The sequence below is a fragment of the Danio aesculapii genome, chromosome 12 (assembly GCF_903798145.1).
Source record: "Danio aesculapii chromosome 12, fDanAes4.1, whole genome shotgun sequence".
In the NCBI taxonomy this organism is placed as follows: domain Eukaryota; kingdom Metazoa; phylum Chordata; class Actinopteri; order Cypriniformes; family Danionidae; genus Danio; species Danio aesculapii.
Genome location: NC_079446.1, coordinates 47,965,357 through 47,985,806, shown reverse-complemented (window position 1 = coordinate 47,985,806; position 20,450 = coordinate 47,965,357). Strand labels below are relative to the sequence as shown.

General features: G+C 38.9%; 1 protein-coding gene across 1 annotated transcript; it reads left to right on the top strand.

Annotated features, from left to right (window-relative positions):
* The first annotated feature begins 3,734 nt into the window (after positions 1–3,734).
* Positions 3,735–19,892, top strand: LOC130238174 (uncharacterized). The gene is given in 19 exon segments (XM_056469083.1): positions 3,735–3,817; positions 4,007–4,067; positions 4,145–4,171; positions 6,534–6,932; positions 8,650–9,039; positions 9,142–9,213; positions 9,298–9,687; positions 9,844–10,239; positions 10,328–10,414; positions 13,649–14,029; positions 14,111–14,179; positions 16,522–16,647; positions 16,724–16,908; positions 17,688–17,808; positions 17,811–17,844; positions 17,975–18,220; positions 18,387–18,549; positions 18,764–18,866; positions 19,013–19,892. Coding segments are annotated over 18 exon segments (3,342 nt in total). The 5' UTR covers positions 3,735–3,817; positions 4,007–4,021; the 3' UTR covers positions 19,120–19,892.
* The last annotated feature ends 558 nt before the right edge of the window (positions 19,893–20,450 follow it).

Sequence of the window (20,450 nt, the reverse complement as noted above, 5' to 3'; positions counted from 1 at the left end):
TAGTGGGCGGGGCCGCAGGTTTCAAATCTCCCGGGTTTGCGCGCGTAACTACTTGTGTTTCGTAGCGGCGTCATCACGAAACACCTAATGACTCGTTATCAAGACGATTCATTTGAAGCACTCTGAGTCGACTCTTTTATAGATGAATCAATAGTTTTAAACACTGTACACTTACAGATTTAAGCCTTAGCTGGATGTTTCACTTCACTTAGAGCTGTGTGACACACTACATGGAAGGGCATTTTCAAAAACCCATAATATGGGCTCTTTAAGTTTGACAAAATGTAATTAGCTAAGATCAATTGTTTAGTGAAAACATTACATGTTAAATGATTCCAGCAATTAATATAAGGACATAAAGATTTAAATGATGAATGAGGAAAAATAAATAAATTCCATGATTAAAGTGACGTTCAGTTTTGCCTTTTTTCTTTTGCAACAATTTCACTCAGTAAAAGTTTGTTTGCTCTTTAGTTGGCAACACTTTACAGTACGGGTGCATTGATATGCATCACTCCATAAAGAAAATTGTTTTAATGTAGTATGAAGACAAGATTCAAGTTTCAACCAATGTGAAACCATAAAAAAGTGTCATTACTCTTCTATGTTTCCTTTAGCTCTATAACTTTTTATTGTCTGATTATTACAAATACCTTAATAACAAACTTTGTAAAAAAATCAACACATTCATGTACAGTAGACAGAAAGTACATTGGCTGTAAACCTGTGATCATCTGTCCATCTGTCTGTGCAGAGAGATAAAGAACGTCCTCCTAAATGACAGATGTATGCAAAGAAACACCTAAAGAAGATCACATTACAGATATCTCAAATAAACCTGAAGCATACAATTACTTGATCCACACACACACACTAGGCTGTATTTACACTTCATAGTGACCCAATTTCGAATTGTTTGTCGCATACAGGTGGGTAGAGTATCCAAAATCTATACTCAAGTAAAAGTACAAGAACATGAGGACATTTTTACTCAAATAAAAGTAACAATCTGAAAAGTTAGAGTAAATAAGTATCTGGAAAACACTTGTACTTGTGTGAAATTTGGTATTATAGCAAGTTAAAAATCTACATATTTATCAAATGACCATTAACAGGGTTCAAATAGGCATAATTTTGCACTTACTACTACGTGTTTTGTCAGGTTAGAGCTGGAATTTATTTACGTGTTGCGATGTCAGTTCAATGTTCAGCATAGGTCTCAAACTGGATTCCTGGAGGCCCACAGCTCTGCACAGTTTTGCTCTAACCCTAATTAAAACACCTGATTGAACTAATCAAGGTGCTACTGGGCTGCATCCGAAATTGCATACATCCATACTATATAGTATGCTAAAAACAGTATGCGAGCCGATTAGTCTGAATTTATAGTATTGGAAAAACAGTATGTGAGAAGTACCCGAATGACCTACTACTTCCGGTGAGATTCTGAAGTGCGCATCTGTTGGACACTACACTATCCCATAATGCAACATGAGAGATTTTATAAACGGGAGTGACGCGATGCAACTGATGCGGGTTAGTGATGGGTCGTTCTTGAACGATTCGTTTATTTTGAAAGAATCTTCAATATGACTCGGGAACTACGAGTCCTCTCAGGGAGTGATTCGTTCATCCGCGCGTGCGCAGACTGCGCACATTTGTGCAGGTGGTGTCGTTCATTTCAAGTCTTTTGAGTCGTTCATCGCGGAAAGGCAAAAGCCAATCATTTGCATTTAAAGCCGGAAAGAGAATTGATCCGCTCATCTCTCGAGTCCTCTATCGGGTTTGAGTCATTCGTTCATCACGGGCCAATCATATGCGTTTAGAGCTGGAAAGAGAATTGATCCGTTCACCTCTCGAGTCCTCGGGTTTGAGTCATTCTATCACGTGATACAACCAGAAGACTCGAAAGGTGAACTAATCATCATGGCTCCTATTGGCTCAGACTGTGTACATTGGTTAAGATTATATGGGACTGTCAGTGTAACGTGAAAGAACCACTGACACTTGAAGACATGAAGAGGTGAGCTGAGCAAAGAGACAAGAATACCATCATAGACAAAAGAGCAGGTAAACACTGAATTATTATTTTCTCCTTCTTGTAGTATTTTATTTATGACTTATTTGTCGTGTGATCAACCTTTTGGGCTCGTTGTAGATGTGTTTGGAAGCAATTTGTAACATTTTAATAATATTTTGGCAAATTGAATCAAATAAACGAAATGACTCGAAAAAAGATTTGTTCATCTCGATGAACGAGACTCAAAGATCCGAGTCAGTAAAATGATCCGAACTTCCCATCACTTATGCGGGTAGGTCACGTGATGATGACAAAATGGCGGATGTATTATGTCCGTGTTCCATTCTTGCTACTCACATTCACACTGTATCAGGGCTTAATTTGTGAATTGCAACCCTGCTGAAAAAAACCCCACTTAAACCAGCCTAGGCTTGTTGGCTGGCTTTAGCTAGTTGACCATCCTAGTTTTATAGGGGTTTTGGCCATTTCCAGGCTGGTTTCCAGCTATTTCCAGCTTGGTCTTAGCTAGTCAGGCTGGAAGATGACCAGCTAAAACCAGCCTAACCAGGCTGGGAGCCCAGCCAAAACCAGCTATGTCCAGCTGGTTTTTAGCTGGTCATTTTCCAGCCTGACCAGCTAAGACCAGCCTGGAAATGGCCAAAACTCCTCTAAAACCAGGCTGGCCAACCAGCTAAAACCAGCTAAAACCAGCCAACCAGCTTAGGCTGGTTTAAGCTGTTTTTTTTCAGCAGGGGAGGTCCAGGAACATATCGAGGTAACGCATGTTACCTGAGGATGTAGAGTTGTCGCTGATGAAAGTAAAGAGCGAGGGTGTTAGGTGGAGAGTGATGGATGTTGTGGACAAGAGTGAAGAGGGTTGGGGAGTCACGGAAGAAAGTGAAAGTGAACTGTGAATGAGGGAGGGGAGCGGTTGAGGAGGGGGATTGGTAAAATGAGGATCCGGATCACATTACAGAGGTGCCGGATCTGGATCCATCATTTTCCGGCACAAATGAAGCCCTGCACTGTATAGGACATAGTTTTCTAATGGCCGTGTAGTAAATTCAAATTGAAATGCAGTACCTGCTGAGTAGTAGGTAATTTCAGACGCAACACCAAAAACTATTATGCAGGTGTGAGTTGGAGCTGGTAGGAGGTAAACTGTGCAGAGCTGTGGCCCTCCAGGAATTGAGTTTGGGACTATTGATGTACAGCATGCATTGCATTATGAAACTATCCTTAGAGTGAAAACAGACTAAACTTAAAAGGCCGCAGATGATCTGATCTGATAAACTCACACGTCTTCAGTCATCATTCCAACACAGGTGTTGTATTGCAACCTTTCATGACACAAGCTCGCAAACAAGTGATAAGGATCATATTTATTGCAGCTGACAGTAAAGGAGAAACGCTGCCAAATGCAGCGAGGAAAGAGTAAAGTGTTGTCTCTATTTAAGTACGTGCAAACGTCTTAATGATCTATTTTTGTAAAGCTGCATGAGAGCAGGAAAGATAAAACTGGCTGCTCATCATTCCGTCTATTCAAGCACAAAGTAAAAGAATGTCACAGCGACTGCAGACGAATACAGAAGTCAATCAACTCAAATTACAAACATTCTGATCACAGGTGAAAAATGAAAAACTGGTTTAAGGTTGTTTTGAAAATTGCACTTATTCCAGGAAAGATCCTCCTACAGGTATTAATAAATGCACGAACATGACTATTAGATCTGCAGTTTGACGATCATCTGTGTTGAATCTGCCTGAGTTGTGCTCTGCTGCAGCATCTGACCTCAGGTAAAGATATTTCTCTTATTCTCATTTTTCAGAGACTCTTCTGCTTTTAACCGGTCAAACTTATTTAGCAAAACATTCATTTGTCAACATTAATTCAAATTGTTGTATTGCTCCAAATAATAAACACAAATCTAACAAAATCAATGTAAACCAGTATTTGATCTGAATGTATGTCTTGTGTGTGTGCAGGTGTCATTCATCACTATGAGGTTTCTCATCTTAATGTGTGTGTCGCTGCTCCTGATTCATGGTGAGGCCTTTTTAATCTAAATTGACATTTCTTTATACTTTTAATTAATGTTGTTACTTATGTTGTTTAATTAACAGATGAAAAATCCAGTGGACAAACAACAGGTACAATAACTTTTCCACTTTTCCTTCTCTTCCTATCCTTTATTTTATATAAAAAGGTAGAAATTAAAGAGCTAAAGGAGTACTTCACATGATAAACTGGTTTAGACATTTTTTAAATGTATAACAGGGAAATAAACACACACAAAGGTTTTGGAATTCCTCGAAAGTGAGCACACAGTAAACAGCTCTTGATATACTAATGCTTTTATATATAAAGCTAAATTAATTTTCACGTTTATTTGAACTGTCCCTTTATATTGAAGAATGCAGTGATCAGTGAGTGAAAAGGGGAGGGCAGGTTAGATTCACGATGGCAGGCCAGATTGACCATCAGGCCACCGCTGCTCCCTATGGCCAGTCTGGCCCTGAGGAGTGGTACTTACTTTTAGTAATTACTGCACTTTTTAACTGAAGACTTTAAAGAGATAAGGTTGAAGTGAAAATATTGTATGCAAGACATGTTCTGAACCTGAAGAATGCAGAAGTATAAATGCATGTGAACATTGAGTTAATTTCACAACCTGTGAAGTGGGCGGAGTCATATACGACGTGAGCTATGATTGACAGCAGTAACACTTGCTTCACAAACAAAACAGACCAGAAATAATGATAGTATACTGGCATGACATTGTAATTTACAGTAACATACAGTGTATGCAACAATACTTTGAAATGAACATTAAACACTGTTTTAAAGGCGATTATTCCCATTTTATAAATATTTACATTGGATAGTTTACCCAAATCTGAAAATCCTGTCATTGTTTATGCACCCTTTACTCATACTAAACCGCTGACTTTTCAACAATAAGTGGCCAGAAAACAGGCTGATGTGTTTACATGTGAAGTGAAATCTGTGTGACCTAAAAACACTGTTAAACTTTACACTGCACGTGTTTGCTGGATTTATAAAGCATCCGTGTCTTGAGGTTGGTCAGTCTGTCTGATGCAATTTGTCTACGCGTGATTTGATTGAATCATGGGAATTCCTGAGAAAACTACACTCTTAAAAATAAAGATTCTTAAAATTTTCTTTGTTGGTGTAGAGCATAGGTCTCAAACTGGATTCCTGGAGTGCCGCAGCTCTGCAGTTTTGCTCCAAACCTGCTCAAACACAGCTGATGCAACTAATCAAGGTTTTCAAAAGATTCTTAAACACCTTGATCAGTTAGATCAGCTGTGTTTGATCAGGGTTGGAGCAAAACTTCAGAGCTGCGACACTCCAGGGTTCGAGTTTGAGACCTATGGTGTAGATGGTTCTTTGAAGAACCTTTAACATCCACGAAACATTTTGTAGCCCAAGACGGTTCTTTGAACTATAAAATGGTTCTTTACGTGATAGACTCAATTACAGTATTTGAGTATTTGTAATTTATTATCCATATAATCCCCTCTTCCGTCCACCACCTCACCACACACCATCCCAAAATACTAGCTGTGTCTCATTTAATAAGCATTTCAGAACTCCTTCGAAGTCCATACACGTTGAACCGAGCATTTTGAAATGAGACTGATAAAATTTGTAATGACTTCTTTTTTTTTAAGTGATTTTAAAACTAATTTTAAGCAATCTGAAGGCAAAACAAGATTTATAAAAGCTGGAAATATATTTCCTTTAATCCATACATGTACACACAAACATGTAAAATGTCTATAAAATCACTCTTTAGTAAGACATGTCATACTCTTCTTGTTTTAAAATAAATTTAATGTAAAATAAACTAAATCATACATTTGAATTGGAGTTTTCTTTTAAAAACATCGTTGGAGTTTGGAGTTTGGAGTTTTCTTTTAAAAACAGACGTTCGAGGCTGCGAAGTATCTACCGGTTGTGTCCTTCATTACCTGGGAAACGAAGGACGCATTTGGAGGCTGCATTTAAACGAGCCTTCGTATTTTTTTAAAATGAGACAGTCTTCGTCGTGCCGCGATGACACAGCGCCTCTGAAATGAGACACAGCTACTATGAATTCTGAATGTGCCTCACACAGGTGGGTGGGCTTAACAAACCACCTGTAGAAAACACAGTCATTCATCTCACTGACACATTAACCGACACAAACACTGAGCATTTATGAAGTGTGCTTCACACAGGTGAGTGGGTTTGACAAACCACCCGTAGAAACACTTTTTCTCTCTCTGTCTCTCTCTCTCTCTCAAAAGTCAAACAACACTCTTACTCTAGCACTTAATTCTCTAAACACAAACACTTCCTCTGTATAATCAGCACTTGTTGTGTTTATATCGCCTAAATGACTGAATGAATAAATGTAAATTACTGCAGGACACATCACACTCTATCATACAGAGGTGTTGAGTAAAACACTGTATAACATTCACTTTTTTCTCTCGATTGTCTCAGTATATACTGCTTCCAGCTTTGATCCATGTTATCAATATAACACTCTGGATGATTATTGGCGAGATATAAGACAAAGGTACTACTATTACCACAATGACACCATGGTTGAATGGAGCGGCTGGTCTCGGCTGTATCTCAGTGGACAAAGTGCCCAGATGTCTGAGTGGTGTATGAGTAATATGGGCTGTGGTGGTCACACCGGACTGTATCTCAACGGTTCTCATCCAACACTTGAGGATGGGGTGGTGACCCGTGATGTTTTGGGAGGGGATTTTTGGTCCAATCATTGTGGAAAATACAGATCTACGTCCATCCAAGTCAAAGCCTGTCCAGGAGATTATTACGTCTATGAACTCGTCAAGCCAGATCTGTCGATCCCCTCACCTTCATACTGTGCAGGTGCGATTCTCAACTTTTTCTGATGATTTTATGATGATTTTTTTTTATTATTAAGCTGATTAAATTAATAATCAACCAGTTGTCTGTAATCCATAAATAATTCAGCAGAGGTCCCCACAGACCTACAGTTGAAACCAGAACTCTACATACACTCTAAAAGGAACATAACCATTTTTTAAAAATGTCTGATGGTAAATCATACTAAACGTTTACTATTTTAGGTCTGTTAGGATTACACAAATGATTTACATTTGCTAAATGCCAGAATAATGAGAGAAATTTTTTTGAGATTTTTTTATTAATTTCCAGACAGTAAAAAGTTTACACACATTTCCTTAGCTTTGCTTTTAAACTGTATAACTTTGGTCAAGTGTTTTGGGTATCCTTCCACAAGCTTCTCACAATAGTTTGAAAGAATTTTGGCCCATTCCTCCTGACAGAATTGGTGTACCTGAGTCAGATTTGTTGGCTGTCTTGCTCGCACAAGCTTTTCAATTCTGCCCACAAATTCTCTTTAGGATTGAGGTCAGAGCTTTGTGATGGCCACTCCAAAACATTCACTCTGTCATCCTTAAAGCACATTTTAACTAATTTGGCAGTATGCTTAGGCTCATGGTCTGTTTGGAAGAACCATTTGTGGCCAAGTTTTCATTTCCTGGCTGATATATTGAGAAGTTACTTCAGTATTTCTACATAATGTTCTTTCTTCATGATGCCATCTATGCTGTGAAGTGGACCAGTCCCTCCTGCAGCAAAACAGCCCCACAACATGATGCTGCCGCCCCCATACTTCACAGTGGGGATGGTGTTCCTAGGCTTGTAAGCGTCCCCCTTTGTCCTCCAAATGTAACACTGGTCATTATGGCCAAACAGTTCAATCTTAGTTCCATCAGACCACAGGACATCTCTCCAAACATTAATCTTTTTCCCAGTGTAATTTAGCAAATTGTAATCTGGCTTTTTTGTTGATTCTGGCTTGTTGATTTTCCCATGTTGTCACACAAGGAAGCAGTGTGTTTGAGGTTTTCCTTAAATACTATTCTACAGTTGTGTCTCCATTTAACTCAAATGTTGTCAATTAGCCAATCAGAAACTTTCAAAACCTTGACACCATCATCTGAGCTTTTTCAGAGGCTTAATAATCTTATTGTATGTAAACTTGACTTTCAAGAAAAGTTATAACAATTTCTCAAAAACTATCTCTCTCATTATTCTGCTATTAAACAGAACAGAAACATTTGATAATCCTAATTTACCTAAAAGAGAAGAGTTTATTCATATTAACATCTGACTTTTTTTAAAATGGTTATGTGCCTTTTTATACAGTGACTGTAAACTTCTGGTTTCAACTGTATATAGCTTACTTAACGCTCACAACTGTAAACCTATTAACAGTTTATGCACACTGTCTGTATATGACCATGCTGAATTATTATCACACAGTGCTTTTGGGTTTAAAATTAATTCTTTACCTTAAAATGCTTGATCATGGAGAGCACTTACAGTAATTTAGTTTATTGAGAGATGAGACCTCTTGTTTTGCTATGCTGTAATGTGAATGTGCAAACTCATACTTGCCCGTTTTTGCCACCACTAAATATTTAACTACTCCAAATCATAAAAAATATACATTACTTTGTTTTAGATTGCAATATTCTACTATATCTTCCATGTGTGTACAGTATTTAATCATTACTTTTTTAAAACTCCATGCCAGTTGTTTTCCAAAGCATCAGCAGTGACCCCTGCTACAACTATGAGTCTCTGGATCGCCCCTGGAGAGCCAATAATGAAAGTGGAGATTACATTTGTGACTATTTTTCCTCCTGGAGGGGCTGGTACAGGCTTTTTTACAATGGAATGGACATCAGGATACCCGAGACCTGTAATAATGGATTCAGCTGTAACACATACATAAATCTGGTACTCGATGGTCCTCACCCTCAGATAGAGGATGGAGTGGTGATCAAAGAGGTCTGTGCTAGTTCTTACTGGAGCAGCTGCTGTGAATACAAGGCAGTCCCCATCAGAGTGAAAGCGTGTCCAGGAAATTATTATGTTTATGAACTTGTGAGTCCACAAATCGGGTGTTCAGGATACTGCATAGGTACTGTTCTTTCTTTCACAAGTCTTTCAAGCATTTAGATCGATTTCAGTAATGATTATACATTACCAGTAACGTTTATTTGTTTATTTGTTATTAAATCAGATGTCAGCACCATCTCACAGGTGGTTTCCACTGCAAGTCCAGATATAATAACTGGATCCACTATCACCTCCAGTAAGCAGTGTATACACACACAGACACACATAATTATATAAATAAAGGTGCCAGTTTTGATCTGATAATCTCTCGCTAACACAGATTATGACCCGTGCAATAACTACAACATACTCAACGACTACTGGAGAAGCACAAGCAGTTACTTGTCCATGTATAATGATGTAAATGGATTTGATAATGATCATGAATGGGATGGCTGGTACAGACTCTTCATTAATGGATTGAGTGCTCAGATGCCTGAATGGTGTGCCTCGTTTATGACATGTGGAGGATTTACTGCTCTGTGGCTTCATGGATCTCATCCTCGACTAGAAGATGGAGTTGTTACTCGTGAAATTTACGGCTCTCGTAATGACCTGAGCAGTCGCTACATATCTGACCCAATCCAAGTCAAAGCTTGTCCTGGAGATTATTATGTCTACAAGTTTACCAGGCCTCCTCTTTCAATCCCAGGTCCAAGCTATTGTGCAGGTATATTCATCTTCATCCAGTGTCTGACATGCTTTGTCAGTTTTGTTGTATAAGCATTCATTTGACACCTACCAATACAGACCTTATGAACTTATGTTTTATTTAAAAATGTTATCTTCAGTATTTTCTGCTTGTTTTCTTTTTCTTCTACAATAGTATCTTTCACCACCCCACTTGTCGACCCCTGCAACAACTATACCAGCCTGGATGAACCTTGGAGATCCATTGATAATGCTTACTTTAGTAATTATAGTAACTATAGATGTGATTACACTCAGTGGAATGGCTGGTACAGGCTGTTTTACAATGATCAGAGTACCCAAATGCCAGAATCATGTGTGAATGAAGGCATGTGTGGCACTTATTACCCACTGTGGCTCAACGAATCCCACCCTCAGCTGGAAGATGGAGTTGTCCTCCGTCATGTTTGTGCTCCTGGATGGAGAGGCTGCTGTTCTTACACATCCTACCCTATTAGAGTCAAAGCCTGTCCTGGAGATTATTATGTGTATGAGTTTAAAGAGCCAATATTTTGCGCAGCTTACTGTGTTGGTGAGCATTTCTTCATGTGCACTTCAGTCTTGTACGTTTTCTGGATTTTGTTTGAAAACATTTTATAATGACGTAAAAATGTTCTTAGTACCAAAAGCTACAAACCAGTCCAGCACAGAAGTGACAACAACCCAGCCAATCACATCCATAGACTTCATTACTCCACCAACCTCTGGTAAATATTTCTTTCTTTCTTATAATATAATGGTGTATAACAATACATCACATTTAGTTTCTCCAAATAGAACCCGCTGCTATATTGCAGCCATTTAGTAAAATCATTTCAGTTCATTTTTTTTCCATGAATGTACACACAGCACCCCATATTGACAGAAAAACACAGAGTTGTTGACATATTGCAGAAGAAAAATATCACATGCTCTTAAGCAAACCCTTTGCTGATCATCCTTGAAATGGTCCTACACCTTCATTTGAGTCCAGCCGTGTTTGATTACACTGATTGGACTTGATTAGGAAAGCCACACACCTGTCTATATAAGACCTTACAGCTCACAATGCATGTCAGAGCAGATGAGAATCATGAGGTCAAAGGAACTGCCTGAAGAGCTCAGAGACAATTGTGGCAAGGCACAGATCTGTCCAAGGTTACGAAAACATTTCTGCTGCATTTAAGGTTTCTAAGCCTCTATAATCCTTAAATGGAAGATGTTTGGGATGATCTGAACCCTTCCTAGAGCTGGCCATCCAGCCAAACTGAGCTATCAGGGGAGAAAAGACTTGGTGAGAGAGGTAAAGAGTAACCCAACGATCACTGTGGCTGAGCTCCAGAGATGCAGTCGGGAGACGGGAGAAAGTAGTAGAATGTTGTAGATAAATCAACCATCACTTCAACCCTCTACCAGTTGGGGCTTTATGGCAGAGTGACTGGACATATGAAAGCCTGTATGGAGTTTGCTAAAAAACACCTTAAGGGTTCCAAGATGGTGAGAAATAATATTCTCTGGTCTGATGAGACCAAGATAGACGTTTTGGCGTTAAAACTAAGCAGTAAGTGTGGAGAAAACCAGGCACTGCTCATCACCTGTCCAATACAGCCCCAACAGTGAAGCATGGTGGGGGGAGCATCATAAGGTGCAAGTGTTTTTCAGCTGCAGGGACAAGACGACTGGTTTCAATCAAGAAAAGATGAATGCGGCAAGTACAGGGATATCCTGGACGAAAACGTTCTACGGAGTGCTCAGGACCTCAGACTGGGCCGAAGGTTTACCTTCCAACAAGACAATGACCCTAAGCACACAACTAAAATAACAAAGGAATAGCTTCACAACAACTCTTGTGACTTTTCTTGAATGGCTCAGCTAGAGCCCTGACTTAAACCCAATAGAGCATCTCCGGAGAGACCTAAAAATGGCTGTCCACTAACTTTTACCTCCCATCCTGACAGAACTGGAGAGAATCTGCAAGGAGGAATGGCAGAGGATCCCCAAATAGAGCTGTGAGACACTTGTTACATCTTTCTCATATATTAGATCAAAATAGGGGCTTCTGCCAAATACTGAGCAAAGGGTCTAAATAATCAGGACCATCTGATAGTTCAGTTTTTCTTTTTTAATAAATCTGCAAACATGTCAACAATTCTGTGTTTTTCTGTCAATATGGGGTACTGTATGGACATTGAGGGGAAATGATTTTAGCAAATGGCTGCAATATAATAGAGTGAATATTTTAAGGGGGTCTGAATACTTTCTGCGCCCACTGTAGCTTATATACTAGCCCCTTTCACACAGTGATACGGGTAAATATCCGGAACGTCTTTACCGGTACATTCAAAAAAAGCGCTGTTCACACAGGCGAGGACATTAAGAGATTTTTCCGGAAAAGTCTATTCACACATCCATTCCAAAATACCGGTAAATTCTGACATCATTAACCAGAGATGACCTCTAAACGGCAGGGCTTGTATTTGTAAACATTTGACTACATTACAAACTCTGTGGATGGATCAGTATAGTGAACAACTTTGATGAAAGCATAAAGAAAAACTTTCTCATGTCGAGATGTTCATAATATGCGTGTGTGCTGGTGCTTACCAGCTGCTTTACGTGGCAACGCATCAGAGCTTGAAGGTAAACAAACAACGGCTTATTATAAGCATTTTATCGATAATTATTTACACAGTTGGCATTAAAAAGGAACATAGAAATGTAATTTGACTAACATCTAGCAGCTAAATGTGTCTAGGAAAACATTCACAGGCTTTTATTCTCACAAACCGCGCGAACTTGTGTTCTGATTGGCTAAAGTAGAAGTCTCACGTCAGCGCGTTCTAGATGTAAATGCGCTCTTTCCGGCAATCTTCCTTCTGTGTTCACACAGCGCATTCTGGCAAATTACCGGTAATGTTACAACTTCTCTTTCCGGAAAATAGCCGGAAAAAAATTACCTGTATTTTCAAAAAGGGCCTGTTCACACATACAGACCTTTCCGGAAAATTACCGGGGCTACTGACAGTACAATACAAGAAATATTATTTAAAAGAAAAACTCTTCAATTCTATTCCATTCAATCTTTATTTCTATACAGCATTTTCACAATGCAGATTGTGTCAAAGCAGGTTGAAACTGCCTCAGTCCAGTTTTCACAGTTGAAGTTCAGTTCAGTTTAGTGTCATACAAATGTCACTGCTGGAAGCTGAAACACCAAGAGCAAATTCACTGATGCACAGCTCCACAAGTCCCAAACTAAGCAAGCCAGTGGCGACAGTGTTGAGGAACAAACTTCACCAACTGACGAAAGTGAAGGAAAAAATAAACTTGCACGGCCATTTCTCCTCTGGCCAATTGTCTTGTGCAGAGCTGCAGTCTGGGCACCGGAGGCTTTTAATAACCACCACAGCGTCTGCTCAGGATACGGATTAGATCATCAATCATGTTTGGGATGAGGAGAAACAGACTAACATAAGTGTGAATACCATTCAATTTTTTTGGGGAAAGTGTCCCCGGCTCCTTTAGATGAGTTGGATTTCAAGAGATATGCATTTGTGTTTTATGAGTACGCTAAAGCAAAGAGATGTGTCTTTAGTCTAGTTTTAAACTGACAGAGTGTGTCTGACACCCAAATTGTGCTAAGAAGGCTGTTCCAGAGTTTAGGTGCCAGATATGAGATCGTCTTATTAATCGCCTACAGTCGATTTTGATGTGATCCATCAATTGTCCAGAATTAATTGAGTAAGTGGACATGAGGGGTTGTAATACAGCAGGAGCTCCCTCAAATACTGGGGAGATAAGCCATACAGGGCTTTGTAGGTAGTCAATAAGATTTTAAATTATATAATATCAGTTTTGATGTCCTAATTAGTGAGCCTGAAATTTAATGTTGTCTGTTAAGTGCTCCGTCATGGAATTACAATCACCAAAACTACTATAACCAATGAATATGCTTCCAACAGCTCCCCCTGTTGACCCCTGCTACAACTACTTCATCCTGGATGACCCATGGAGAGCCACCAGCAATCAATATTCCTCTCAGTTAATGTGTGACAGTGCGGTGAGCTGGAGCGGCTGGTACCGTCTCTTCATTAATGGTCAGAGTGTTCAGATGCCAGACACATGTGTTGATGAGTATAGCTGCGGCACTGATGCTCCACTGTGGCTGAGCGGAGGACATCCAACACTTGAGGATGGAGTGGTCTCTCGTAATGTCTGCGCTCACTGGAGCAACAACTGCTGCTATTTCCAGTCCAATCCCATTCAAGTCAAAGCCTGTCCTGGAGGTTTTTATGTCTATGAGTTTGTGAGGCCGACCACCTGCAATTTAGCATACTGTGCAGGTACTGGACACACATTAAACTCTGCCTTCTGTTTATGTTAGAGATGATGGCTTTCTGTGTGACATTTATTTGTGTTTCTAGATGTGAGCTTTAACACTAGCTATACAACCGACACACCAGAGATGACCACAACAGAAACTGCAATATCTGGTAATGTAATGTGCTGTCTCACAATCTGCAGGATTATTGCTCAGATTACAGTGCTTTGAGTATCAGAATCTGTTGAAGATAGTTGTAAAAGTACAGTAAATAACAAACCATTTTAACTAAATGTAAATGTGAATCTCATGTCTATTCATTAGTGTATTTGTACTGCGCTTTTCACAATTATATTTGTTCCAAAGCAACTTTACAAAAGGTGCTCTTAATTACATTACAGTTAAAATCATAAAAAATAAGGGGTGAGATTCAATGTTGGGCAGTAACGTCGCTACAAGTAGTAATGCTACTAGCTTGCCACATTTCTCAGTAGCGTGGCAGTAGCTCCTCTACTTGCTAAAACAAATAGCTTTTCAGTAGCGAAGTTTTTGTCAAGTAGCGCAGTAGCGTACACACAAGCTACATTTGCAGATCGCGGATCAATAAGTGACGGCACCGGCATTCACAGAGCTGTGAGGCTGATGTCTAGATGATGGAAGTAAATCCATATGACGGCGAGAATGAGGATTTCTTCCTCGTGTTTTTCGGTGGTCGACAACAAACTTTTTGGTGCGTTACTGCCACCTCTTGCTTTGGTCGGTGATGTCGTCAAACAATTAGGCTAACACCAGAAATTTTCTTGATGGAAAGATGGGAGGGAAAGTTATGTTTAATTTACTATGGGAAACGCTAAAGGATACTATGATAATTACTATTAGTTGATGATAGTTACTAATTATGTAGTGTAATTTATTAATGAAGAAGTTGTAGAAATACAATACAATACAATGCTTATTCTTAAATATTTCTTTTTACTATAAATTACTAGGGCTGCACGATTCTGGCAAAAATTTGAATCACTTTTTTATTTTTTTTTTGCTTAAAATCGATTTTCACACATTTCTGTAGATGTACAATAAAGGTTAATATGATTAGCCTATTATTATTGTTAATTCTCAAACATATGGTGAAACAACAATAATAACATTAGGCCTGTGTGTAGGTATACTGTTGCTTAAAATGCTACATTTTGTACAGTCATTATGGTGGACTTGAAGAGACTTTCAACATGTCCTGTTTGTTAATTCACAGTAAAATGATGACATCAGAATAAAACTATTCATAATTCTTAAGTTGATTTATTCTGTTTAAGACATGTGCTTGTCATCTGTCATTAACAGCATTATTAGACCATTTGTTTTCTCTGGTAAAATTAGAATTTTGTTATTATCAGATTCCTTCTTGCATTATACTCAACATTATATATAGACTAGGGTTGTTATACTGACAGTAAACATTTATTTTCATGCACAACACTTTGTGTTCGCTATGAAAGAAAAAATATATCAAATTTTTGTCGTAATCATAACTGTAAATTGCGATATGATCATTTAAATGATGTGCGCACGGGTTTCACTTCCGAGTGCGTCTCATGGCTGCGGTCACTGTGAGAAAAACACACATACATGCAAATCAAACCTCCCACACGGCCCTCAAACGATCGCTCTGTGCACCAAACTGAACGTCATTTACAACTTAATTACCTGTTATCCACAGCCTATGCAGGTTCTGTTCACTAAAGTAGGCGTCATTGGGCATGCACGAGCGCGCATTCTCAGTAGTTAACAAACAATGCGTCAGCTCACACGTGATTTTGCGGCCGTGAATACATCATTACATGAAGACAGAAATGACATTTTTGGGTGAATTATACCTTATAAATACAGTATGTGACACTTTTAACGCCATTTGAAGGTGTCAGTGTTGCTGTGAACACTTTTGCGACTGCCTTGCTTTCTCCTGACCTTGAAAATATAATTGGCTGAATCGTAGAAAAGCTGAATTAAGATCGTGTGTAGGGTCGAATCGAGATAATTTTTTCGATTAATCGTGCAGCCCTATAAATTACTATAGTATTGTAAATGTGTAACACATGGTTTTATTGGATTTTTTGTTTTTGCTGTTATATACTGTACTAAAGTTTGTTTCTGTTTGGTACAGCACATTATTTACAGTAAATAGTTACTATAGTTCATAGTTAATTAACAGTGAATTGAACAATTCTGCCTCATCTTTCATTCAGTTATATTGATCACTAAGACATATTTGACTTGGATTTAAGTTGCTCTGATTTAAAAATGAAAATTGCTAAAATATCTTAGATGTAGCTTTTAGCTTAGCTTGCTACATTTCCCTGAGGATAGCTTTTAGTGTAGCTATGCAACATTTTAAGTAGAGTAGCTAATGGCTTAGCTCACTACATTTTTCAAGTAGCTTGCCCAACACTGATGGGTTTTATTTTTGTGGTACAATGGTCAGAAAAACTTATTAATGTTAATAACATGTTTGTCTAGATGACAGAAACCCCTGTTTTGAACTCAACTGCTCCAAAGAGGAAAGGTGTGGGATGAAAAATGGTGTTTATGGCTGTTTATGTAACAAAGGCCACCAAAAACAGCGAGCACCTCAAGACTCCTTTGGTTAGTGTGTGATTCTACAATAAAATGTGAAATAAAAGGTGTTTTTGTGTCATTAATGATCATGTTTTTCTCTCAGATTTCAATGAGACCTGTGAGAGCAGCTCTGGCTCCATGTCTGTGTCTCGCTGTCAGCTTTTTGAAGCTGGTTTTTCAGCTGAGCACTTACACCTCAATGACCCCAGCTGCAGAGGAACCGTCCAGAACGGCAGAGTGGAGTTTAACTTCGACAACGATCAACACATCTGTGGCACAAATCTTGTGGTACGATCAACTACCTGTATGTTAATTCTGATTTATACTACTGGGCTGCTGAATATTCTAAATGTACAGTACATTTACACCAGATACAGATGAAGCATTAAGTGAGAGTGATTTACAAGTTAAGTCAAAGCAACGATGCAATTAGGCATCCTGGAGTGTGGCTCGCACAAATGAATCCATGCAAATGACATGAATCGAGCGAATGACATGGCATGCTTGACGTGTAATTCGTGCAGAGTTAAAAGATCTGAACTTTGGCAGACATTTATGCCACATTAACCAATCAGGACCTTGCTCTAGTAGGGGTGTGATTATGACATAGCACCTGCAGTTGGTGTGCTGAAGGGAAATCCTCCTGTTGACATGGTACAACAGGTCATAAAACTGGGACTTCACTTCACATTTTGGCTACATTACCACTTCAGGTGTACATTATTTTCTATGACTTCAAAAGAATCCACACCATCAAAACAATAGTGACAGAAAAAACAACCTATTTCTAACAAGCATGACATCTATTTAGTCTCCAGGCATGTCAATAAAGGTTATGAAAAGTATCCAAATAATAGAAAGGGCCCAAACAGACTTGCCTAAAAAATTCTCAAAGTGTTTCTTCAGTGATGAAGAGTGGAGAACAACATGCTACCAAACACACTGACACTCTCCACCAATAATATATAACAGATCATTATTTCACTTGACAACTGGTGTTATTCCTTGAGAAAAAAGTACACAATTCAAGCTAAATAACAAATAAAATGTCTATGTGTTGTCTGCAGGCCAACGGCAGCCACTTCATCTACAGTAACTATATTGTGGGGACGCCGGGAACAGAAGGTCTCATCAGCAGAGTGAGAATCCTGAAGCTTTCTTTCAGCTGTGTTTATCCTCAAACACAAACACTTCCATGAACATGGAGATCAACCCACTGCAGAGGTGCCACGATACACTCATTCTGGTTTCAGTTTGACTGTTTTATTATTTGTAATTGGTGTAGTTTGCCAAATTAGACAATTTTACACACGTTAGTTGTTCATTATATATATATATATATTTTTTTAAACAGCAATGTGCACAAAGTCCTCCCCAGTGGTGAAGGGGTTTATCAGGTGCGGATGGTCCCGTATGTGGATGAAGAGTTCACTCAGCCCTTCACTGGTAGAGTGGATGCAGAGCTGGACCAGGAGATGCATGTGGAGGTTGGTGTTGAGGGGGTCGACAGCCACCAGTTTGCCCTGGTGATGGACACGTGTTGGGCTACACCTGTGAATGACCCTGATTACAGTCTCCGCTGGGACCTCATCATTGATGAGTAAAGTGTCCTCTGAATAAATAATAATCCTTGTTATTCTTTTCAGTATTTTTGACATTCAACTTTCCAGTTTTTGTGAAATGATTGACTAGAAATTTTCACTTCTGAGTTGAATGTGTTTCATGAAATAATTTGGTTTGTTGATTGTGGTTGTTGATCTTGTCAGGTGTCCCAATCCTGAGGACGACACAGTGAAGCTGCTGCAGAACGGCGTCTCCACAAGCAGCCGTTTCTCCTTCAGGATGTTCATCTTCACTGCAAACTCCACTAAGCTTTACCTGCACTGTGCTGTTCACCTTTGCCTTCTGTCCAGTGAACAATGCTCAACGGTGAGTTTAAAAAGTCTTCAGAATCTCCCACTGATGTTTCAACACTAAACACACACAGGGAGATATTATGGTGTTGAGGTTTAATGATGAAGGCTGTTAAACATGTTTGTTCTGCCCTCTGCTGGGGATTTTGTGCACTCCTGTTGGTTTTGTGTTTGTTCAGTGATGTTTATCAGGGATTTGCACAGCTGGATTTGACTCTTTTCTCTTCTAGAGCTGTAACTCTGGACAGCATCGGAGAAAGCGCAGGGCTCTGGATCTCCATGACAGTGCGTCACTATCTATGGGTCCTCTAGTGTGGTCTGGAGGAAACACAGGTCAGCATTTCACATGTCTGAGTGCAGTTTTAGAATGTAGTTACACTAATAACTGACCAACATGTAGAGCTGCTCCTCAACACTGTTTGATTCAGCTGTAAATAATCTTTTATTTCATTAGACTGAATGATATTCTCTGTTCACAGATGTTCAGTTTCTCCCAGACCAAGTGAAGGTTTCTGAGGCTTCTTGTCTGTGTGCTTCTCTGGTGCTGTTGTTCATTCCTCTGATGAGTTTCTTCACCCTGTATTAGTTCATTGCCACATTAAGTGCAACGGTTTGTTTGGTTCATTTACTTGATGCGGAACATGTTGTGGTATTTTTTATCTCATAAATATTGTTTTATGAGGGTTAGCAATGTACTTGATAATATTTTACACAGATTTTATACACCAGGTTAATTTTATTTATTTATTTAGATGAATTCATTCATTTATTCATTTTCTTTTCGGCTTAGTCCCTTTATTAATCAGGGGTCGCCACAGCGGAATGAACCGCCAACTTATGTTTTACGCAGCAGATGCCCTTCCAGCCACAACCCAACACTGAGAAACATCCATACACACTCTTTCACACTCATACACTACAGCCAATTGAGCTTATTCAATTAACTTATACCCACATATGTTTGGACTGTGGGGGAAACCATATCACACAGTGGAAACCCTCGCGAACACAGGGAGAACATGCAAACTCCACACAGAAATGCCAACTGACCCTGCTGATGCTCAAACCAGCGAACTTCTTGCCGTGAAGCGATCGTGCTACCCACAGCACCACTGTGACTCCCCTATTTAGGAGGATGTGCAAGTAAAAAACAATTAAATCATGCAAACAGTAGGGTTTAGAGATTAAATTACCATAGTTGATCTGTTGTTCGGTGTTGTTTTTCAATCTTTAGGTTTGAATAAATGAAATTAGTTAAGATAAATTTGTAAGTCAAGATTTGAATTGGTTTGTGAAAGCATTGCATGTTAAATGAAATTAATAAAAGGACATAAAGATTTAAAGGTGAATGAGGAAAAAAATAAATAAATTCCATGATTAAAGTGACGTTCAGTTTTGGCTTCTTTTCTTTAGCAACAATTTCACACAGTAAAAGTTTGTTTGCTCTTTAGTTGGCAGTTTACAGTTCAGGGGCACTGATATGCATCACTCCATAAAGAAAATTGTTTTAATGTAGTATGAAGACAAGATTCAAGTTTCAACCAATGTGAAACCATAAAAAGTGCCATTTCTCTTATGTTTTTCCTTTAGCTCTATAACTTCCGAAAACATTAATATTGTCTGATCATTGTAAATATCTCAGTAACAAACGTAAAAAAAATTATTTGGAAATGCAAAGTACATTGGCTGTAAACCTGTGATCATCTGTGCATCTGTCTGTGCAGAGAGATAAAGAACGTCCTCCTAAATGACAGATGTATGCAAAGAAACACCTAAAGAAGATCACATTACAGATATCTCAAATAAACCTGAAGCATACAATTACTTGATCCACACACACACTAGGCTGTATTTACACTTCATAGTGACCCAATTCTGAATTGTTCCTCGTATACAGGTGGGTAGAGTATCCAAAAT